The sequence below is a fragment of the Eptesicus fuscus genome, chromosome 16 (genome assembly GCF_027574615.1).
Source record: "Eptesicus fuscus isolate TK198812 chromosome 16, DD_ASM_mEF_20220401, whole genome shotgun sequence".
NCBI lineage: Eukaryota > Metazoa > Chordata > Mammalia > Chiroptera > Vespertilionidae > Eptesicus > Eptesicus fuscus.
In genome coordinates, this window is record NC_072488.1 from 2,941,753 (window position 1) to 2,965,038 (window position 23,286).

General features: G+C 61.3%; 1 protein-coding gene across 2 annotated transcripts in view; it reads left to right on the top strand.

The window, feature by feature from the left end:
* Positions 1-20,875, top strand: part of LPIN1 (lipin 1) — a 53,861-nt gene extending 32,986 nt beyond the window's left edge. For both annotated transcript variants that reach the window (XM_028140378.2, XM_054727915.1), the window contains exons 11-21: positions 1,348-1,441; positions 2,655-2,724; positions 5,963-6,055; positions 9,435-9,514; positions 11,152-11,278; positions 12,553-12,701; positions 13,195-13,281; positions 15,885-16,037; positions 17,203-17,317; positions 18,947-19,050; positions 20,646-20,875. In XM_028140378.2, coding sequence (XP_027996179.2) covers positions 1,348-1,441; positions 2,655-2,724; positions 5,963-6,055; positions 9,435-9,514; positions 11,152-11,278; positions 12,553-12,701; positions 13,195-13,281; positions 15,885-16,037; positions 17,203-17,317; positions 18,947-19,050; positions 20,646-20,805 — 1,232 coding nt within the window. In that variant the 3' untranslated portion in view covers positions 20,806-20,875. The remainder of the gene's footprint in view (positions 1-1,347; positions 1,442-2,654; positions 2,725-5,962; positions 6,056-9,434; positions 9,515-11,151; positions 11,279-12,552; positions 12,702-13,194; positions 13,282-15,884; positions 16,038-17,202; positions 17,318-18,946; positions 19,051-20,645) is intronic.
* The last annotated feature ends 2,411 nt before the right edge of the window (positions 20,876-23,286 follow it).

A 23,286-nucleotide genomic window follows, 5' to 3' on the forward strand; every position in this document is an offset into this window, starting at 1 on the left:
ACACGGGCACACGCGAGGCCTTCCCACAGGGGCACACAGCGGCGCGCACGCGGGCACACGCGAGGCCTTCCCACAGGGGCACACAGCGGCGCACACACGGGCACGCGAGGCCTTCCCACAGGGGCACCAGGGGCGCACACACGGGCACACGCGAGGCCTTCCCACACAGGGCGCACACACGGGCACACGCGAGGCCTTCCCACACAGGGGCACACAGGGGCGCACACAGGGGCGCACACAGGGGCACACAGGGGCGCACACACGGGCACACGCGAGGCCTTCCCACACAGGGGCGCACACACGGGCACACGCGAGGCCTTCCCACAGGGGCACACACAGGGGCGCACACACGGGCACACGCGAGGCCTTCCCACACAGGGGCACACAGGGGCGCACACAGGGGCGCACACAGGCGCACACACGGGCACACGCGAGGCCTTCCCACAGGGGCACCAGGGGCGCACACACGGGCACACGCGAGGCCTTCCCACACAGGGGCACACAGGGGCGCACACACGGGCACACGCGAGGCCTTCCCACAGGGGCACACAGGGGCGCACACACGGGCACACGCGAGGCCTTCCCACACAGGGGCACACAGCGGCGCACACACGGGCACACGCGAGGCCTTCCCACACAGGGGCACACAGGGGCGCACACACGGGCACACGCGAGGCCTTCCCACAGGGGCACACAGCGGCGCACACAGGGGCGCACGCGAGGCCTTCCCACAGGGGCATACAGCGGCGCACACACGGGCACACGCGAGGCCTTCCCACACAGGGGCACACAGCGGCGCACACACGGGCACACGCGAGGCCTTCCCACAGGGGCACACAGCGGCGCACACACGGGCGCACGCGAGGCCTTCCCACAGGGGCACACAGGGGCGCACACACGGGCACACGCGAGGCCTTCCCATACGGGCACACAGGGGCGCACACACGGGCACACGCGAGGCCTTCCCACACAGGGGCACACAGGGGCGCACACACGGGCACACGCGAGGCCTTCCCACAGGGGCACACAGCGGCGCACACACGGGCACACGCGAGGCCTTCCCACAGGGGCACACAGCGGCGCGCACACGGGCACACGCGAGGCCTTCCCACAGGGGCACACAGGGGCGCACACACGGGCACACGCAAGGCCTTCCCACAGGGGCACACAGCGGCGCACACACGGGCGCACGCGAGGCCTTCCCACAGGGGCACACAGGGGTGCACACACGGGCACACGCGAGGCCTTCCCACAGGGGCACACGGGCACACACACGGGCACACGCAGGGCGCGGGAAACTCTCAGGTTTTCCTTCTCTTCCCCCCTCTCCCCACGGTCGCTTCCCAGACGCGTTTTTGGAACAAGCCGTGTCGTATCAACAGTTTGTGGACAACCCCGCCCTCATCGACGACCCCAACCTCGTGGTGAAGATCGGGAACAAGTACGTGTCTCCCGCGTCATCTCGGAAGCCGGTTCGGCGTCGGCCTTCCAGAAGGAGACCTGGTCCGGGAGCCGTAGACGTTGTTCTCTGCGTCCCTTGTCCTCCATGAGCCTCGGCTCAGCTGTGTGATTGCCAGCCCGCGGTGGACAGTGACTGGCGCTCTGGGCTGGCGGGCTGCTGGAGTCGGGGGGCCGGTGGAGCCTGATGGTCACCTGCCCTGGATGTTATGTGGAACGTGTACAGTCCCGGGCCTGGGGGACTTGGGCCGAGTGGCCCACGGGGGTGACGGAACGGGCAGCGTGTCGCCCCTCGAGAGCCGGGTCTGAGTGGGGCGGGCACGTGTTTTGTAGATGCTGGCGGACTCCCCAGAGCAGTGGTTCTCAACCTTCCTGATGCCGCGACCCTTTAATACAGTTCCTCATGCTGTGGTGACCCCCAACCATAACATTATTTTCGTTGCTACTTCATAACTGTAATTTTGCTGCTGTTATGAATCGTAATGTAGATATCTGTGTTTTCCGATGGTCTTAGGCTCTACAGCAGCGGTTCTCAGCCTGTGGGTCACGAATCACAGGTTGAGAACCACTAGCCGGGTCGCCTAAGACCGTCGGAAAACACAGGGGCGCACAGGGGCCCACACGTGAGGAGCTGTATTAAAGGGCCGCGGCATTGGGAAGGCTGAGAACCGCTGCTCTAGAGGAAGGCGTGGACTCCCAGGGTGTTGGCGTGTTAAGCTAGGGGCCCTGGTTGCCTTTTCCTGGAAGCCGGGCAGGCGATGCCACCGGCCCTGCTGCCTGGAGAGCTGCTCGCCCCGCGGTGCGGCCACTGCCAGGGGGACATGCGGGGAGGCCGGGGTGCGGGCAGCAGCTTGGGCTCTTCACGGACCCAGCTGGAGTTCCAGAACTTTCCCCGGCCACGCCTCGTGACATTGGCTTTTCAGTCTGGCCTTGGGTCTTTTAAAAGTTTTCTTTAAAAAAAATATATATTTATTGATTTCAGAGTGGAAGGGAGAGGGAGAGAGAGAGAGAAACATGAGTGATGAGAGAGAATCAGTGACCGGCTGCCTCGGGCAGGTCCCTGACCGGGAATGTATCTGTGAGCTCCTGGGTCAGAGGTGGGTGCTCCGCCCCTGAGGGTGTGTGTGTGTGTGTGTGTGTGTGTGTGTGTGAGATTGTGTTTTGGTCCTTGGACGCGATTTCGTTGTTTCCTGCAGGTATTATAACTGGACCACGGCAGCCCCTCTGCTCCTGGCGATGCAGGCTTTCCAGAAACCGCTGCCAAAGGTGAGCTTGAGCCGGAGGAAGATGGACACCAGAACCGACGGGCGGCTGGAATTCAGATTTTATTTTAAAAGCCACAAAGTTAATTCCGTTGGGCTCTTTCGAAGTTCGCGAGCGTCAGGGCCAGGGGTTCGGATCTGCTTCTCTTGCCCCTCAGAGGCCACGGCTTCCCTTGCACCCCCTGTGCCCTTAGCAGGTGTCTGTCTGCTTCGGGGTCAGAGAATCCTGCTGCCTGGGCTCCCCCCGGTCTCCTCTGACCTTGGAGAGAGCGTGCTCGCTCCTTCCTGTGTGTGTGTGTGTGTGTGAGTGTGTGTGTGTGTGTGCATGTGAGTGTGTGTATGAGAGTGTGTGTGAGTGTATGTGTGTGTGCAAGAGTGTGTGTGAGAGGGTGAGTGTGAGAGTGTGTGAGAGTGTGTGAGTGCATGTGAGTGTGCAAGAGTGTGTGTGAGAGTGTGTGAGAGTGTGACAGTGTGTGTGAGTGTGCACGCAAGTGTGTGTGAGTGTGAGAGTGTGAGTGTGTATGTATGTGTTTTTTGAGTCTACGCTCGCTCCTTGTGTGTGTATGTGTGTGTGAGTGTGTGAGAGTGTGCATGTGTGTGTTTCTGATAAGTCTATGCTCACTCCTTCCTTGTGTGTGTGAGTGTGTGTGTGTGTGTGTGAGTGTGTGAGAGTGTGCATGTGTGTGTTTCTGATAAGTCTATGCTCACTCCTTCCTTGTGTGTGTGAGTGTGTGTGTGTGTGAGTGTGTGTGTGTGAGAGAGAGAGAGATTGTGTTGGGATTAGGGATTTGGGGATTGTGACCTCACCTTTGGGGACTGTATCTGTGAGCATTCTCCGTGCCCTGGCGGAGGCTTGCTTTCTCGGTGGTTTCGTTTGTCTTACCTGGTTCCTCTCAGTGACCGTGGCCCTGGCCATGTGTTTGTGTGACGTATGTACTCCAGCCCTTACAATTCAATAAGGGAAAGGTGAATGCCGTGGAAATGCTGTTACAGGACTTCGTTTACAGACGAGGAAAAGCACATGGTTGCTGACGGCTAACCTCAGAGAAATGCGCCTTGTGATGCGAATCCTGTCTCCTTACGAGCGTGCCAGCAGCGTTGAGCGTCTTTGTGGCGTCTGTCTAGCGTAGACTTGTTTCTGCGTGCAGGGCCTGTCAGTCTCTGCAGCTCTCGGGTTCGGTGTCCTGTTCGGAATGGCCCTGCTTGCCCGTCTCTTCTAGTACTTTCTTCAGCCTTCGCTCCATGAGATTTTATTGGGAGAGGGATGGGTGAGGCAGCGGGGCCACGCCACTTCCCCAGCTGGTTACTGAGCTGGGATGCGTTGGCTGCAGGGAGCAGGCACGACGAGTGGCTTAAGTAACGGGTTTGCATCGCACATCGTGAGACTCTCAGGGGCTGGTGGCCCCGGGCCGGACGGATCCGGGTGAGCTTCTCGGGGGTTCTCTTGGCTTCCCTTCAGGACCACAAGGTGACGGTTCTGCGCGTCACCTTAGGCAGCCGCATCCAAAGCAGGAGGGATGGAGGCAGACTTCTCCCTTTTCATTGGCCGTAACTTGGTCACATGATCACGTTCCAGGCGGCCGCTGGCAAGACAGCGATGGCTGTGAATGGGGCAGACCCATCGGGGTTCATTGTCCGGATCGGAGGCTGCCTTCCCGGAGCGGATCGCGGCCTGATGCTCGAACAGAGTTTAGGGTGTGTCGGCCGGAAAGTAAGAAAGGGGGTGACGCCCCCACGGAGGCAACTGGCAGGGTTGGCACAGCTGCCCGGTGACCCCACGACCTTTCATTCGATGCCTCTTGCCCCCCTGACAGGCAGTTACAACTTTACCGCCCATTGAACTTCTCTGTGAGTTTATATTTATTTCTGAACGTTATCTTTTGTCCTTTAATATGTTTATTCATGTACCAACTGCATTTAAAAAAGTCACTGTAGTTTTATTTTATTTATTTATTTTATTTTTTTAATATATATTTTATTGATTTTTTACAGAGAGGAAGGGAGAGGAACAGAGTTAGAAACATCGATGAGAGAGAAACATCTGATCAGCTGCCTCTTGCACACCCCCTACTGGGGATGCGCCCGCAACCAAGGTACATGCCCTTGACCGGAATCGAACTTGGGACCTTTCAGTCCGAAGGCCGACGCTCTATCCACTGAGCCAAACTGGCCAGGGCGTCACTGTAGTTTTAAATACACTTTACTATTGAGTAAGGCTTGGGTCTTCTTACTACTCTTCCGAGAACGGTCTTGGCTATTTCTGTGTGTTTTCCCAGTGGACTTGGGAATCGGCTTGCCTGGGTCTGACAGTAGTCCTGTTCGGTGTTTCTCACTGGGGGCTGACCTGGACGGGTGAATTCGGAGGGGTGAGTCCTCCACCTCTTCACGGGCGGGCCTGTTGGTGAGGAGAGTACGTGCCGTTTGCAGGTCGTGGGTTTTCGTGTGTTCAGGGTTGCCTTTGTGTCAGCTGGGGGCGTTTTAAATGATGAAAAGAAGCACACTTCCGGCTAACCAATCTTCCCACTTCCCTGCAACCTGTTTGGTTGAAAGACCAAATCTTCCTTTCATTACTCGCTGATGTCAGCTACCGGGAGCCGTTCTGTAGACCAAGGAAGGGAAATCGGGTAGCATTGACCTTGGGGCTGGAGTTAGCCTCAGGGAGACATTTTGTCCTTTGGAAAGGCTTAGGAAACTACTAGTTATTATTGAATCTCCTCCCCCATCAGACTTCCATGCCTTTAGGGTAAGCGTATGTTTTTTTTTTAGTTAACACTTGAGATTTTAAGTGCTAATGTTCAGTTTGTCAGAATTTACACTTCCTAAAGCCATCCTGTGCATTTTACCCCGTGTGATTAATATGCCCCCCGTAACCATTTCACTTTTTTGTTTTATGACGATCACATTGAGAGTAACTGCCCCTTTAGTTTGAAGCCTTGCGGTCTGACTAATCACTAATGACTCCAATGCTTTCTTTTCTTCTTGTTGTTGTGTCGCATCTTTCTGTTGTTTGCTCTTTCCTTTGGCCCCTTCTTAAGTCTTCGTGCTTAAGTTACCTTCATGCGCTTTTGGACGCCATTAAGTTTTGCTTCTCGAAAATGTTTAGTTCCCACGTGGTACGTTGCGTTTCCTCTCGTCTCTCCGTCTGACCCTTCCTTTGCTTGGCGTGCGTCCTTTGGTTTGACGGTGCTGAGTTGACCTTTTTTTTTGGTTCCGTTATTTATGTTGCCATCCATTTGAAACAGGCCACGGTGGAGGCCATCATGAGGGATAAGATGCCCAGGAAGGGAGGAAGATGGTGGTTCTCGTGGAGGGGAAGGAACACCACGATCAAGGAGGTAAGCACGGAGCGCCGGGGAGCGTCTGGGCGGAGCTCAGTACGTTCCGGAGTTTCTCCAGGTCTTCCTCCACAGGCCCAGTTTTCAGGAGCCCGCTCCGCCCGCCCCGGGGTGGGAGCGCATCACGGAGCTGGGGAAGCTGGAGGAGCAGGGCCTGGGGGCGGGGAGGGGCGAGCAGAGAGCTGGGCTCACCTCCTCGCTCCGTCACCTCTTAGCTCGGAGACCCTGGTCCAGTCACACTTTAAAAAAAAAATGTTTTACTGATTTCAGAGAAGGAGGGAGAGGGAGAGAGAGATAGAAACATCAGTGATGAGACAGAATCATGGATGGGCTGTCTCCTGCACGCCCCCCACCCCCGGGGGATCGAGCCCACAACTGGGGCATGTGCCCTGACCGGGATTTGAACCGCGACCTCCTGGTTCCTAGGTCGACGCTCAACCACTGAGCCACGCCAGCGGGGCTGATCCAGTCCCTCTTCATCTGTAAAAAGAAGGGCTTCAACCTGATATGAACCTTTTTCAGGTTAAACGTTTCCCTCTGCGTGTGAGGGTCACGTCAGTGCGCGTTGACGGCTGTGGACTAATGATCCTCAGCCTGTACCTCAGGGGCGTGTCTGGGTACACGTGGCCTGGCTTTCCAGCGCTGTAAATGCCTGTCGTTGTTTTCAGACCTTTGTCTGCCTCCCACCCTGTTCTCCCATCATTCTCTCTGCTCCCATGCCACGTGTCCCCCTGGCTTTCCCCTCAGGCTCAGCCACCCCCCCCCCCCATGAGGGTTCTCGAGGGTTGTCTTGGGGTCCCCCCTCCCGCTTTGATTGCCTGCTTTTCCCTGGGCAGCCTCACCCACACCCCCGTGAGGACCCCGTTTCATTTCCAGACCAGACATTCTTTTATATCCGATGCCCATTTATCAAGGAGCCAACTAGGTAGACATCTCCGTGCGACTGCTCCCAGACACTCGAGCCTGTCGTTTTTAATACCGAACTCACCGTCTTCCTGCCGGTTCCTTCGTGGGGCCGCATGCAGAAAGTGGCCGCTGCCCACCCCCAGGCTCGACACTTCCTTTTCCTCACGCTCACATTCGGTCCCTCGCCAGGTCCACCCACTCGCCAACCTAAGTGCCTCTCAGACGTTCCAGTTCTCTCCACCTTCACTCCCACACCGCTAGGCTGCGTGGCCTCTCCCAGGATCGCTTCCAGATGAGCTACTTGCATCCGTTCTTGTCCTCTCTTCCTTCTTCGTACTGTCATCACATTGCTCTATTGAGGAGGCTGGTCCAGCTGATGCTACTCCCTCCTTAGAGCCTTGTGGTGGGTTCCCAGGGTTCTTCCAACTAAGACCCCCGCCCTTAACACGGTCACAGGACTTGGGTACCCCAGTCCCTGCTCCCTCTTTAGCCTCATCTTTTGCATTCTCTCCCCCGTCCTCTGTGCTTCAGCGTCGCTGGCTGGAAGCACAATCTACCCCAGGACCTTTGCACGTGGTGTTTCCTCTGCCTAGTGCTCTTAGGACCCTTCTCATTCCCCTTCACCGAATTAACTGGCAGATGAGTCTGCGCTGCCGTTCCCTGCTCCCAGAGCCCGGCCTGTGAGCTTTTCCTTCATTCATGACTTTTGTCAGAGTTTGTCATTATACACGTATTAGTGTGAGTACTGGATGAAAACCTTTTCCCCCTCTAGACCCCTAGCCCCAGGGAGGCCGAGACCATGTGCCTTTGATTCCTTCCTGGGTGCCCCCGGTGTCCACATCGGACCCGGAGCAGGGGCGGGGCAGGCACTCGTTGAGGGAGCGCTGATTGCTGTTGGGGTGCAGTATGAAGAAACCCCAAGGACAGCGGTCAGGCTGGAGGCGAGAACCTCAGTGAGCTCCCGTTCTGTGTCCATTAGTTCAAAGGGAAAACGTGGTGGAAGGAGCTCATGAAGATCACGCTGCTCTTCGACACTTTCTGTCAGCGCACCCGAGTGTACTGACGGTCCCGCTGTGTCCAGGGACCTGAGCAGATAAGAACAAACCCGGACTTTACTTCAGGAGGCAGAGCCTGAGGGCCTTGCTGGTCCCTGACGGGAGGGCAGCCTGTTGGAGGATTGAGGCAGAAGCGTGTCCAGTTCCTCACCAGTTTGGGTTGAGGGGAATGCCAGCGCGAAATAAGGAATAGTTACGACATTAAATATTTCTAAAATAAACGTACCTATTTCAGATCGATAGCTACTTATGAACCAGTCTAACAAAGGATTGTTAAACCTAAGTTACCTGCCTCAGCCAATAGGTTAAAAATTACCGGGCATGTTATCACACTAATTATCTGTGTGCTTAGCAAAAGCTAAAGAATGTTTCAAAATACTTAGAACTCATCCTATGTTGAGATGCTCACCCTGCTGTTATATTTTTTATACCAGTTATTTTTTAAATATTAAAAGTTAACCTCCCCCCTGAGCAAATGGCCACAGATGAGACCGAATTGAACATCCTGTGTCCTCTGACACTCCTGCCCGCCCTCTGACCTCCCGCGGTCCGTGGGGCGCGGCGTCCCCCTCCTCCCTCGCGGCTGTGGGCCAGCGCTGTGTTCACCGCAGCATCGCAGCCCTCGTAGCAGCAGCGTTAGGGGGGGCGGTCTCCTCCCGGTTCACAGGCGGGAGGCCAGGCTCTGGGGCTCCCTGACTTCCCCCGGATCCTACGCAGGAGAAGGGGACTGGCCCAGATCCCTCAGAATTCCGGAGCGCTCCGGCCCATCAGGGGAGCATTTTCTTTTCTTTTTTAAAAAAATATATTTTAATGATTTTAGAGAGGAAGGGAGAGGGAGAGAGAGAGAGAAACATCAATGACGAGAGAGAATCATTGATTGGCTGCCTCCTGCACGCCCCCTACTGGGGATCGAGCCCGCAACCCAGGTATGTGCCCTTGACCCGAATCGAACCTGGGACCCCTCAATCCGCAGGCTGACGCTCTATCCACTGAGCCACACCAGCTAGGGCCAGAGGAGCATTTGCTGTAAAAGTAGGCAGTATTGAGAAAGAGCAGCTGTGTCCGCTTTTTCCCAAGAAAATCCGGTGTGAGAATATTTCCGGCGCTCTGTCAGCAGTTAGGACATTCGGAGAGCCCTCGGTCTGCAGGCAGCCCCCGAGGCCGCCTCTGCACAGAGCTCAGCGAGTATGGAGTGTGGCCTGGTGCGCACACTTGTGGAAGACACTCACCTCTGTTCTCACTTCACTGCGCTCCTCCACGCAGAGGGCTCCCGGGGCCCCGCCTGCCTGCCCGGGGCAGCGTGGGGGGGAGGAGGGAAGGCTTTGGGCCCTGGCCTGGGCTTAGGAGGTGCCACCTGGGGCCCCCAGCTCTGTCTGGTGCTTCTCTTTGGTTGCACCCTGATCTCCTCTCTTCTCCAGGAAAGTAAGCCGGAGCAGGGCCTGGCTGGCGAGAGCCACAGCACCGGGGAGCAGCCGCCGCCGCTCAGCATGGCCACCAGGTACCGTGCCCGGCGGCTTGGGGTGGCAGCGCCTTTCCGGTCCAGGGTCAGGGCACAGGCCTGGCGGGTGCTGCCGGCACAGCGCTCACGGCGCACCACGGCGTTGGGCCCGGTGGACCGGGTGGCGGGCCTGGGGCCCAGCGGCCCTGTCCTTGGTGGCGGGACGCGGAGCAATGTGTCAGGTTTCCCAGCGATCAGATGGCGACGGCCGCTCCCTTAGGTCTGATCTCCAGACTCCGCGTCAGGCTGACGTGGCGGGATGGGACCAGCCCTTCGGGGTCCGGCCGGGAGAGAGCAGCGGTGACACTGCTGGCGGCGGCGACGGGCGACCGAGGGGAAGCCGTTTCCTCCCGGGGAGGCGTGCCTCCCTCTGTGGTCTCCACGCCGGGACGTAGGTTGCTGCTTTCCGCTTGGCGATGTGGGCTCCTGTGAGCCTGGCATCGGAGGCGGCAGATTGAGGTGACGCTGCGCAGCGTTAGCCGAGTTCCGTCTTCGAGGTCACCTGTCTGCGGGGTCGGGGGAGCTCTGCTCCGCGGGCAGAGCCGTGGCCGCTCACGCTGCGGCTGCTGCGTGTGGACACGGAGAGCGAGCACCGCACCTCCTGCCGCCGCCCGGCCTGGCCGTGTTCCCGCGGAGGCAGCGGGAGGGCGCGTCTTACTAGGCCGGCAGGAAACAGGCAGGAAGCGCTAGCAGTTAATTGAAGGCAAAAGATGCGCATCCTAATCACTTCGTGCCTGGGAGGCCCAGGCCCGGGGACACATGCAGGCGGTTCAGAGCTGTGGCCGAGCGGTCGCCGAGCCGGTGTGATGCCCCAGGAGGCTGTTGGTTCGTGGGAGAGGTGGGCTTAGCGTTCAGGTCCTCAGACTCCTCCCGGCCAACGCCGTCCTTTCACCTGTTGCGTTTCTAAGTTCCCGGCTGGAAATAGGAACCCGGGTCGGCGGCAAGCAGGCCTGATGTCGCCGCTGCTCTCTGTGGGCCCCGATGACGCGTTTGAAGGCGACACGCTTTCCGTGAGCCCTTTAAAGAGGAGGCACCTGCGCCCACCCGCACCTCCCAGCCCCGCACGGGGCGTCTGGAGGAGCAGGAGCCTTGTTTGGGTGGGTTCTGTGCAGGCCCCAGCCCGGCGCCTGGCTCCCGGGACGGCCGCTCGGGGACTCCGGGAGGGGGCGAGTCCTCCGTCTGCACTGGCGCCACGGGGGTCCCAGAGCCCCTAATTCCTTGAAATTGCGGGTGTGGAGAGGTAGACCCAGGGAGCTCGTCAGTTGACGCGTAGAAGTTCGGTCTCCAGGCGCCTGTCCCGCCCACGGCCTCGGGGGCGGGGGTGGGGTGGAGTGGGGGGCAGCGGAGAACGTGAGCGACCTTCCAGGCGAGGGGTCCGACCCTGCTTCTCGGGGAGAGGGCCTCTTGGCTGCTCGTAGAGCGATGGTAGCTGTGACAGGACGTGGCTGGGGGAGCAGCCCGGTGAGTGTGAGAGCGTGCGGAGGGGTCAGGGGCTCGTGGGTGCACGCAGAGCCTCTGGTAAGTGGCCACGCAAGGCGGCGCTCAGGGGAGCCCCGGGCCGCCATGGGTTCCGGCCGAAAGCGGTTTTCACGGCCACCCAGATGCATGTCCTCATTGGTGACATCGCTGTGTTCCAGAATGAAGCAGGAGTCGTCCTCCAGCGACGAGGAGCACGCAGCCGCCAGGCCGTCCAGCGCCCCCCTGATCCCCCTCCTGTCCAACGTCGGCTACAAGAAGACCCTGCGGCTCACGTCGGAGCAGCTGGTGAGCGGCTCGGGCCTCCCTGGCCTGTGCGTGGGCGTGGCCTGTGCGTGGGCCTGGCCTGTGTATGGCCCTGGCCTGTGCGTGAGCCTGGCCTGTGTATGGCCCTGGCCTCCTTGGCCTGTGCGTGGGCCTGGCCTGTGCGTGAGCCTGGCCTGTGTATGGCCCTGGCCTGTGCGTGAGCCTGGCCTGTGTATGGCCCTGGCCTGTGCGTGAGCCTGGCCTGTGCATGGCCCTGGCCTGTGCGTGGGCCTGGCCTGTGTATGGCCCTGGCCTGTGCGTGAGCCTGGCCTGTGCGTGGGCCTGGCCTGTGCGTGGGCCTGGCCTGTGCGTGGGCCTGGCCTGGTGGCGGGCCCAGCCGAGGCACGGCCTCCCAGACTCGTGCGCGATGGTCTGGGCGTCCCGGCACCTTGGCACCCCAGAGCGCCTGCTGCCTTTTGGGGTCCTGTGTCTCTACCCCGACGCGCACGGTCCAGGCCCGCTCCTCGGTGTCGCCTCCCTCGTCTGCTCTGACGCAGCCCCGGAGGCTCCTGTTTCACGTGTGGGAGGAGGTGCAGCTAATTCACCCTGAGGTGTGAGTGACGGACCGGCCAGACCAGGGGGCGTGTCCACTGTGAGAGACGCGCCTTCATCCCCCAGGCCCTGGAAGGAGCTCCCCCACCCCCCGTCTTAGCGGAATGGGAGCGAGAACTGCTCAGTGCGAGGGCAGAGAGTCCGAAGGTCCTATGTGTACACGTGCCACCGCTTTCTTATCCCCCCGTCTGCTGACTGGTGCGTGCACACCACGGAACACCACGCAGCAGTGAGCAGAAGGCTCGCTTACCCTGAGAGACCGCGTGGAGGGGCCTGGAGAGCATCATGCTGAGCGGAATCAGCCCGTCAGAGAGAGACAAGGATCGCACGACCTCACTCATATGTGGACTCGAATGAACAGAGTAAACTGAGGAACAAAGTAGATCAGAGACATGGACGCCTGGGACAGACTGACCCATCTCAGAGGGAAGGGGGCGGGGAATTAACCAGAGATCTTACTTGCACGTGTGCATAACCCATGGAAGACGATAGCGCGGGGAGGCCTGGGGAGGGGGCCGGAGCGGGGAGGAGGCGGTCAATGGGGGAAAAAAAGGGGGACATCTGTAACACTTTCAGCAACAAAGGCAATAAAAAAATTCACCTCTTTTCCAAAAAACCCCCCAAAACTCCTAACCCTGCTTCTCGTGGAACAAGCCAGCAGCCCTCGCCCGGGCTGCCCTCAGAGGACGCGCGGTGTCTTTCAGAAAAGCCTGAAGCTGAAGAACGGCCCCAACGACGTGGTGTTCAGCGTGACCACGCAGTACCAGGGCACCTGCCGCTGCGAGGGCACCATCTACCTGTGGAACTGGGACGACAAGGTCGTCATCTCCGACATCGACGGGACCATCACCAGGTGGGTCCGGCCGGCCTTCCCCGCGACCCTGGGCCCGGCGCCAGCCCCTCCGTCCTCTTCCTGGGGCGTTGGGGGTTCCGTTCCGCCCGTGTCCGTGCAGGGGCTGCTCGGGGGGGTGCCCGCCGCCTGCCTGGACCCAGCAGCTCCCGTAGGGCTCGCCGGCCGTGCCCGCCGGGGTGGGGGCGCCTCACCGTGTTCCCGTGGACGCGGCCGGAGAGCCCTTCTCGTGGCCTCTTCACGCTGATTACGGTCCAGGACCCGATCCTTGATCCTCGCTCCGACGGGAGGGGCCCTTCGCGTATTAGCACGGCCCCGGCCCGGGGGCGTCCCCTGGGATTGGTGTGGGTCTGTGCCTCCTGGGCCCCCGGCCGGAAAGTGTGGGTCCTGCTGGCATTTTCACGGGGCGTTTCCGGTGCCGTGAGCGGGAACGGGAGTGTCCTCCCTTTTGCGACGCCCTCTCTCTGTTGTTTCTCCCATTTCTCTCCTTGCGCAGGTCAGACACTCTGGGCCACATTTTGCCCACCTTGGGGAAGGACTGGACCCACCAGGGCATCGCGAAGCTGTACCACAAAGTGAGCCAGTAAGTACAGGGCGGGCCCCCCGCCCCCCCACTCCCGCACGTGGAGCCCGGGGTGCTGACTGCGGGCGACTGGCCGAGGGGCGTGCCTCAGCCTGGGCGTCCGCGGGGGTGGCCGAGGGACTCCCGAGGCCGGCCCCAGAGACAAGCAAGGAAGTGATGCGTGAGCCTAGCCCAGTGGTCGGCAAACTGCGGCTCGCGAGCCACATGCGGCTCTTTGGCTCCCTGAGTGTGGCTCTTCCACAAAATACCACGGCCTGGGCGAGTCTATTTGGAAGAAGCGGCGTTAGAAGAAGTTTAAGTTTAAAAAATTTGGCTCTCCAAAGAAATTTCAATCGTTGTACTGTTGCTATTTGGCTCTGTTGACTAATGAGTTTGCCGACCACTGGCCTAGACAGCCCTCGCTCCTTCACCGCCCAGCGGTCACTGCGTGCGTGGCGTGCGGGCCCTGGGACGGGCTGGGGGCGATGAGGGAGGCGCGGCTCTGCCTCCGGGTCCCCGTGCGGCTCGCCCGTGGGTGACCGAGTCCAGGCCATTTCTCTGGAGGTCACATTCGCGATCGCCCAGAGACGCTTAGCGGAAGGGTTCGCAGCCAGAGACCCGGAGGAGCTGCCGCTGAGTTAGGGTTTGACGGTTCCTCCTCCCTGGCTGGCTCTGCCGGCCTTGAACGGGGGCCCCTCTTAACTGTGAGGCGCGGCCGGCTTGTCTGCGGGAACCCGGTCTGGCAGGTCGCCGCTGGCCTGGAGACGCAGAACCCGGGCAGTTCTTGCTGGTTTTTGCTCACTGTAATGACTTGTCTGCCGTCAGCCGTGAGGAGTCGCTGGGGCTGGATACACCGGCTCACGGGGGGTTGTGATGGTAAAAGCTTGCTTGGTTATGGACTGAAAAGAACGGCGGCAGGCACAAAGGGAAGGCAGGTGGAACTCTCTCACACTCAGATATGCCCGATAGAAGGATGGTTCCTAAAATATCCAGGCCGCTGAGCGAGGGGTGCTTTGGGGCCACATGGGACGAGAATTGTCTGAGTTCCCGCCTTCCTCGGTGTAAGTTTTTGTTCCTGTAACCAGAGGTCCGCGCCTCTGAGAGTTCGCCGGGGTCAGTGTCCCTGTGTCCTCAGGGGGACCAGCCCGCCGGGGGCCTCAGCGGGAGCCCCCTGTCGCCGGGACACGGAGAAGGGGAGCTGACCGTTCCCATGTCGTTCAGCTCCCCTCGGGCCTCGTGGTTCCTGCGGTCACCACTCCGCCAGTGAGGCGGGGGCCTGTGAATGGCGGGGGGAGTCAGGGACCCTGGATCCCGGGGTGACAGCTCGCCGTGGACACTCGGACCTCGCCCCCACGCCCAGCTTGCCATCTCATCTCTGACACGGGGACATAGGCTGGACGACCCTGAGGTCCCTGCGAGCCCAGGCTGACCTGCTGCCGGGCGTGCGGCTGCGGCGGTGCATGTGTGGGCAGCTGGGCCCGGCTTTCCCAGCCGCACGTGGGTCAGCACCCGGGCATCCAGCTGAGGTCACAGCCAGCACCAGCCCCGTGCCCCGGAGCTGTCCCAGGTGCTGAGCGCCTCGCCCCTCGCCCCTCGCCCCTCGCCCCTCGCCCCTCAGGGGGCTGTGACCTCGTCAGGACGGGAGCAGGGCCCCGGCCCAGGTCACGGGAGGTGTGGTGAGCAGTGCGGAGTTCACAGACATCCCCGGGCGGAGACGCTAACTCTGTCCGAGGACGAGGGGTCTAAGGAGGTTCCGGTGGTGCCCTGGCTGAGGCTGATGGGGTGAGTGGGTTTGAGAGGACCGCCCATGGCTCATGGCAGGCGGCGGCAGCAGTGAGAGGAGGCGGAGGCGTGAGCAGGCGGCAGTGGGTCAGGGAGGCAGGCTGCAGCGGGGGCAGCGGGGGCAGCGGGGGCGGGTGTCAGGGAGGCAGGCTGCAGCGGGGGCGGGTGTCGGAACCGGGAGAGTCGGCGGGCACCAGGTCGCAGAGGCCTTGACGCAGCTTTCAGTTTCACGGGGAGAGTGCCCCTGCGCCCACAGGGAGGTTTGGAGCGTGATCGGGTTCACTGTCCGGGCCGGTCCCGCTGAGTGAGTGATGGCCCCGGAAGCAGAGCACTGGTGAGGCGGGATAAACCGGGAAATGCATCTGAAAAGCACGTTTTGAACAAAATCGGCATCTCAGACCCCTGCAGGTGGCAGCTTTTAGGACGTTGATGTGAAGCGCTGTATACAGAAAGTGATTTTTTTTTTTTAAAAAGACACTTCATTCATTAGACAGCTAAAATACAAAGACGTTTCATTGTAAAGATGGCTTGATGGGCCAGACAAGCTGATGTTCCTAGATTCCCTCTGCCTCACGGCGTCCCGCGTCCTGTTTTAAAGGACTCAGTTGTCAAACCATCTGAGACCAGCTCCCAGCGTGGGGGTGAGGCAGGGGAAATACACCCACCCACCGACGGACGTTCCCCGCGGCTCACAGGAAGTGGGGGCCGTGGTCGGACTGGACACCGTGGCCGCCCGCCTGCGGAGCCTGCCTGCTCGGTCGCGCATGGAGCGTGCAGACGGGGGTGGAGTGCGGCCCGGTCCCCTGCGATGGCGCTCAGCGCGCACGCCCTGTCTCTTTCAGGAACGGGTACAAGTTCCTGTACTGCTCTGCGCGGGCCATCGGCATGGCGGACATGACGCGGGGCTACCTGCACTGGGTCAACGAGAGGGGCACGGTGCTGCCCCAGGGGCCCCTGCTGCTGAGCCCCAGCAGCCTCTTCTCCGCGCTGCACAGGTAGGCCCGCTCCCCGCCGCCGCGCCTGCCGGCGGGCCTCGCCCCCTCCCTGGAGGGTGGGCAGGAACAGCCTCCTAACGCTCTTCCCAGCCATCTGCCCGCTCCATTGAGGGCACCGGAAAAGTCACCCCAAAATGCAGGCGGGCCTGCCCGCTCCCTTCACGGTCACCGGGGCTCTCCGGACAGCGGACGGGCCGATTCCTGGGCTTGGCGTCGCGTGACGGTCCGTGACCTGCCGCCGCCTCTCCCATGTCTCCACTTGGCAGAGGGATGCTCTCCCCTTTTGTGGGGGGCCGCCCCTCCCGCCCCCTCCCCCCTTTCCCTCCCCACACTGTCCCGCCGAGACTTAGCGAATCAACCTGCGGTCCATCTCATCGGGGACCTAGGCCGGGTTCCATGGCCCTTGTCCCAGACGCCACCGCTCACCTGGCCCCGTCTCCCATTTTCACCCTCTGGGGGAGTTCCGGTCACTTCATCTTAGTGGACCTGCCGCTGACCACTAGCCAGTCTTTGGGTACCTCCCCCCGTCCCTCCCCCCCCCCACCCCGCCCCCGCCCTCGACTGTATTCGAGGCAGCCAAGCCGGGCTCTGGCCTCCCGGGAGGCAACACCTGCTGGGGGTTTGATTGAAGGTACAGCGGACCTGCAGGTAGATCAGTTCAGGGAGACGCCTGCCTCCTTCCGACCCGCCTTCCAGTTCAGTCCTGCGGTGCACTTCCTCGTTCATTCAGGGCCTCCCTTACAGGTCGGCGTGTAAGGTCCTTCGGAACCGGGCGCTGGCTCTCCCCAGTGAGCCTGGCTCCCGCTCTGCTGACGCCTCTCCCCTTTGGGTGTGTTTGGAGGGGGTGCGGGCCTCACCAGGGGCGTCGGGAGGCGTTTCCTCCCTCCCGCTCTGGCGTTAGCTCTTGGCTGCCTGGGTGACGGGTCGAGGTCTCGGGCGAAGTCACGTGTCCCGAGCCTTTTCTCTGGGGGAGTCTTGAAAGGAGGGGTTCCCTCCCTGCCCAGTGCTTTCCTGGGAGAGCTGGGCTGACCCGCACACGTTTAACCTCCGACGACCAGTGTCCTCGGGCCCCGGCGTCTTTGAGGGTTAAAGGGAGCCGACGCCGCCGGAGCGAATCCGCTCACGCTGACCCACCGTGTGCTTGTGTGTTTGTGTGTTTGGACAGAGAGGTGATCGAAAAGAAGCCAGAGAAGTTCAAAGTCCAGTGTTTGACCGACATCAGAAACCTGTTTTTCCCCAACACAGAGCCGTTCTACGCTGCCTTTGGAAATCGGCCGGCGGTGAGTAGTGGGGGGGCGGGGGGGTGGGCTCTGGGAGTCCTGCCCTCTGACAGCAGGCGCGGGGGAGGCTGCCGGACTGTGGGAGGCCACCCCCATCCGCCTCCGCCCGAGGCGGGGACACTCCCCAGATCCCACGGCCTCCGGCTTTCCGCGCAGGCGGGCCGGCGAGAGTCCGTTCGAGGCGTGAGACGTGGGACTAGACACATTAAGTTCGGAACCGCTTGCTGAGTTAGTCAAACAGGAACAGGGGCTAGGAGTACCGCTTCCTCCCACACGGGGACCACGAGGCCAGCCCTCAGCCCGTGGGGCGCGCCGTTTCCCCGCGGCTTCGCTCTCCTCGCCGCGGCTGCAGTTACCGTGATCGGCCGCAGCCCGAAAGCGCTCAGTGGGAAAGTCCAGAAGTAGCTCACGAGTTTTAACTCGCTCACCTCTCTGAGCCGCGAGATGAAATCTCCTGCATCCCGCCCCGCCCCTCCCCACCCCACCCAAGGCATCGGCGCTTTGCCCGGTGTATTCGCGCTGTGGATGCGCCTCGCCCGTGAGGCCAGGCACTCAGCCGTCGGGTGATCAGACCGACTGGCGGTATCGCAGTGCTGGGGCCCAGGTCACCCTGTTTTACCGAGTAACGCCCCCTTCACACCACTTTCACGGTTGCCATGCCCTGCTGTCCTTGCTCCGTTACCCTGGGTGGTGGTTGTTCCTGTGCCGCATTTATAACGGACACGTAATCACAGGAACGCATGCACAGGAGCAGGTGGTCTCTGTAGGCTGGGTACCCTCCGAGGTTTCAGGCACCCACTGGGGGCCTGGGAGCGGGTCCTCTGTGGACCGGGGGCCCCGTGCTGTTCCACACGGGGAAGGAAGCGCTGTGGGGTTGGGTGTCGCTGCCTCCGTTGGCTGGAAAGTTCAGCGTTCTAGAGCAGTGGTTCTCAACCTTTCTCATGCCGCGACCCTTTAATACGGTTCCGCATGCTGTGGTGACCCCCAACCATAACATTACTTTCGTTGCTACTTCATAACTGTCATTTTGCTACTGTTATGAATCGTCATGTAAACATCTGTGTTTTCCGATGGTCTTAGGCGACCCTGCTAGCGGTTCTCAACCTGTGGGTCGTGACCATATTGGTTAGTTTCATCGCAACCCACAGGTTGAGAACCGCTGCTGTAGAGCCTAAGACCATCGGAAAACACAGATATTCACATTACGATTCATAACAGTAGCAAAATGACAGTTATGAAGTAGCAACGAAAATAATGTTATGGTTGGGGGTCACCACAACATGAGGAGCTGTATTCAAGGGTCGCGGCATGAGGAAGGTTGAGAACCACTGCTCTAGAGAATTGAGTCGGGTAGTAACTTCACAGTAAGAAAATTCTCCTACTTGTGAAGAAAACGGGTCAGAATGTTAGGGTGCAGGGGGCTCGCGGGGCGGTCCGCTCTAACTCCCTTCCGGCGTAGACCCGCCCGGCGCCCGGAGGGGAGAGCTGGCGGCATAGTCACGCCCACTCCTCCCGCACGGGCGGGGCGGGTGGTGCTGGTCCATGAGGCCGTCGCAGTCCTGCCTCAGATCGGAGAGGTCCTGTGTCTGTACTCACAGCACACCCTCTTCCCGACCCTTTCCCCCGTAGGACGTGTATTCGTACAAGCAAGTAGGAGTGTCTTTGAACCGCATATTCACCGTCAACCCCAAAGGCGAGCTGGTGCAGGAGCACGCCAAGACCAACATCTCCTCGTGAGTCCCCGCGCCGCCGGGGTCGCCGCGGCCGCCGCCGCTGTGGCCGCCGCCGCTGTGGCCGGGGTGATTTAGGAGCGGCCTCTTAACCGTTCACGGTATCCCTTTGGGTCCTTTGGTTGCCTATATTTTAATCTTTAATCCCTACAAGGAAAATATGTTTTCACTCCTCGTATTTTTGCCCAAAACGAAGTGTTTGGACAATCTGGATTAAATCAGGTCCCCTCGGGGTGGAACATTGGAACCGGCGGTCACATCTGCTCCGGAGTGGAATTGAATGAATTTGAAAACGAGTGGTTTTGATTTGCCAAGTTGGGTCGAAAAGCCTAGAAGGCGAATTAGAAGGGTAACCAAACGGGCCATCACGTGACAGTGTATTGAAGGATGAGGCGCATTCCGGCCTGAGCGCCGCCTCCCAGAATCGCTGCTGTGTGACGTCCGGGTCCCTCCCGGGGTTGTGGTCGCGCCGGTTCCCGAGGCAGAGGGCCGGGCGGGGGCCCGGAACGAGGCGGCCTGGGGGGCTGCAGGCTCCCTCTGGACCTTGACAGCGCCTTCCGCGGCGGGCCCACCCTGCTGGTGCGCGGTGACCTGCGCCCCGGGGGCACGGCCGCCTCCCCCGGCCACAGAACTCACACGCGTCGGTCTCGGGGCCAGGAGGAGTTTTCAGCATCGGCTTCGGTCCCCGGGAAGGACAGCCTCCCGCTGTGAAGGGAGACGCGCTGTGTCATGCGAGCTCCATGCTCCTCAGGAGCCCTGGGAGGGCCTTTCCTGGACACACACGCTCGTCCTCGTTTAAGAAGGCTCCTCCTGCCTCGGAGCAGGCCGCTTCCTCCAGGGGGGTGTTGGGAAAGCCCCTTTCGGTTCTCGGCGCTGGAGAGGGCCCGGGTGGCCGCGAGGGGCTCCGGTGTGCAGAGAGGCCGGGCTGGCCACGGTGTCTGGCGGGAGGCGCCGGAGCCTGAAAGTGCGTCAGCGCAGCGGCTGGCTTCTCGTGGCGCGGGCCACAAGCACGCATGTGCCCCGACCTCTCGGGAATGCACAGAGCGAGGGAGGGGCTGCAGGGAACACGGAGAAGCAGGGCCTCGTTCAAGTCCATGCTCGGAAAGACGGGCCAGAGCCAGGGAGGGCGAGAGCCGGGCCCCAGGCTCCAAGCAGGAAGGCGGGGGTCGGCAGGGGGTGGGGGGGAGATCCGTTTCCCCAAGACCACGCAGCTGGCACATGGCAGAGCTGACGGTCCAATCCGTGTCCTTAGCCCAGGGCCCAGCGCTTCCCATGTACAGTGGCCCGATTCTCTCCCGTGACGCACACGCGTGAGCCCCGCAGGGGAGGGGCGCTGTGCTCCGCTGCTGACTCCTTGTCCTGCCGCTCTGCCTCCGGGGTCCTTCGTGGGGCGCAGGCCCATCGCCTCGCCCGGGGCCTGCTCTCGGTCCCGCTGGGCGCTCCTGCGCCCTCCTGGTGACCAGCGAGGGTTATTCCTGAGCGCCCTCCGCAGCGTTAGCCCCGGGGTCCGGGCCGCAGGCCCAGGGGTCTCTCCTGGTTTCCGAGCGCGGCGCGGGGGGCGTCCCTCGCGGGCGGTGACCTTGTCCGTGTCCTCCCAGGTACGTGAGGCTCTGTGAGGTGGTTGACCACGTCTTCCCGCTGCTGAAGAGGAGCCATTCCTCGGACTTCCCCTGCTCGGACACGTTCAGCAACTTCACCTTCTGGAGAGAGCCGCTGCCCCCGTTCGAGAACCAGGACGTCCACTCTGCCTCGGCCTGAGGCCCGCAGCCGCCCGCGTCCGCCAAGCCCGGCGCCCATTAAAGGCCGGGTTGTGGGAGCCCAGGAGGGAGCTCGGGAGCCGCGTGCGTCATTGCCTGAGCGCAGAGAGTGGGGTGCACCCTCCTCCCCGCTCCCCGGGGCTGGCGTCTCTAAGTCAAGTACCGGGGTGCATGTTCCGCGTGAGGAGTCGGGTACAATCCCTGGGCGGGGGCTCGGGGGGGCTTTCCTCGCTGGGGCTGAAAGCCAGAGAGCACGCTGCCCTGCCCACCTGCGGGCGGCCTCGTCACTGGGCAGCGTGTCCCTGTGAAGCCCAGCAGAGCTGGTGCCCGGTCCCGGCTGGGGACAGTGTCCACAAGTCGCCAGGTGCGTGCCACGTGGAGAGGGGCACACGTCCCCGTGGTGGCCGCCACCCATGTGCACCCGGTGGTGGGCGGGGGGGGCGGGGGGGCACATGCCGGGTCGTGTGACCGGATCTGGGGTCTCTGAAGGGCTTGGCCCTGCGGGTGTTCCTTTGCAGTATTCGCCGACGGTCTGATTCTAGGGGATAAGCTCGTCTTTAATGCTTCGGTTAAAGAGAACCCATGTCACTGGCACCCCCGCCCCCCCCCCCCGTCCCCTTTTTGTGGCTCAGGGCTGGACTGTGTATGCCTTAATGCACCTGGCAGGCGTGTCCTCCGGAACGTGCTGTGTCCAGCTCCCGGTCACTGCGATGCCTTAAGCTCGGACCCGAGGGCGGGTCTCGGGGGCAGCATTTCCCGTGAGGCCGGCCCTCGGCCGCGGCCTCGCCTCCCGCAGGCGGAGCTGGGCGTGCGGCCGGCTGGCCCGGGGGCTGATGCCACGCGGCTGCGGTGCCGGTTTGCACGGGAAGCTCTCCAAGGAAGCTGCTTGGTTTTAAGAAAATAGTTTCAAGAAGTTAAATTATATTCTCTGTAGATATTATTTATTACTTTCCTCGGATTGGGTTATCGTTACAAGCGTCTGGCCATAGACTTTCTGTGATAACGGTCACTGAGCTATTAAGAAGATACACGGCAGACTACCCAGAGCCTTAGTCTTACCTCACCGCACCGACCTCGTCTTCCTTCGCTCTCCCCACTCGCGTTCAGGGCACGGCACGTGGATGAGGAACGACCGGGGGCCGTTCTTGAAGGCCCTGGGAGACGGGCTCTCTTGTTGAGGTAAACAAATTACAGAGAGAACAATGTGCAAAGTTAAAGAGTTATTTTGGTAAAGATTTTGCTTTATTTTTTGAAGTATTATTTTTCTAAAGAGCGTGTGCCCCCAGCGGTTGAAGTGCTTTCCTACGTAGATGCTGTTGTTAGCGTCCCAGGAGGCCACCGGGGAGCAGGCGATGGACTTGGCTCTTTCTGTGAAAGAGACGCAGGGGTCGCCCCGGCAGGCGGCAGGCGGTGGCTCCGGGACGAGGCCCCCGGGGAACGGCTGTGGCCCCACAGCAAGGCCCCCCCCCCCCTTTGCACAGAAGCACACGCGCTCGGGGCGGCACAGGATGTGCTGAAGCACGGTCCGGCCCGACTCCTCTGGGCTTGGGCACTCGCGACCTTTCGAAGCTGCGCTCATTCTTCTTCAGCGGGTGTTTGGGGTGAACCTGAGCTGCTGTGACCTGAGTCTCGTTCCTCCTCCACCGGGGAGCGAGGCTGGGAGAGAGGGAGCACCCCCCCTCAGGCACGGGACCCCGAGCACGCCTTCCAGAAAGTCGCCCTCGGATCTGGGTCCGGTCAGAGTGGGACCCCCGCCCCAGGCGCTGTCACGGTCACACCTGCCGCGGCTTGGGAACACGGGACCTGCACGTGGGGGCCGCGCACGCGCGTGCGTGTGGGCTCGTCTGTGCTCACAGCCGCAGCCCAGCACCCCGCGGGCGGGCACGTGCTGAAGGCCGCCTGAGCCGCGCATCCGGGGCGCCCGCGGAGGGGAGCCCCTCAGGGCCGTCGCCCGGGGCTCCCCCCTGCGGTGCAGAAGGCAGGCCTGGTGCACGGAGAAACGGGGGCCTGCAAAGACTCCCCCCTGCAAGGTGGGGTGTGGCTCACGCGGCCCCCGGTGCTGTTACAGCGCCTCGTCTGTGCGTGTATGTGCTGGGAAATGATACTTCCTTGTGTTGTGCTGGATGCAGAGCTAGAGACTTGTAATAAAAGAGACCGTGAAAGGCTTCTGAACGTCCGTGTGAGTTTCGTTCTATTTGTACTTTGTTATTGATCTCACAGAGGAGCGGGGAGGGAGAGAGAGAGAGAGAGAAACATCAGTGATGAGAGAGAACCATGCATCGGCTGCCTCCTGCTCGCCCCCTACTGGGGATCGAGCCCGCACCCCGGGCCTGTGCCCTGACCGGGAATGGCACTGTGACCTGGGTCATAGGTCGATGGTCAACCCCTGAGCCATGCGGGGCCGGGCGTGCTTTTCATGTTGGACCAATCCAAGCCCCTGCCTCGTTCACCCACATCACTGAAAACCATCCTAATTCCTATG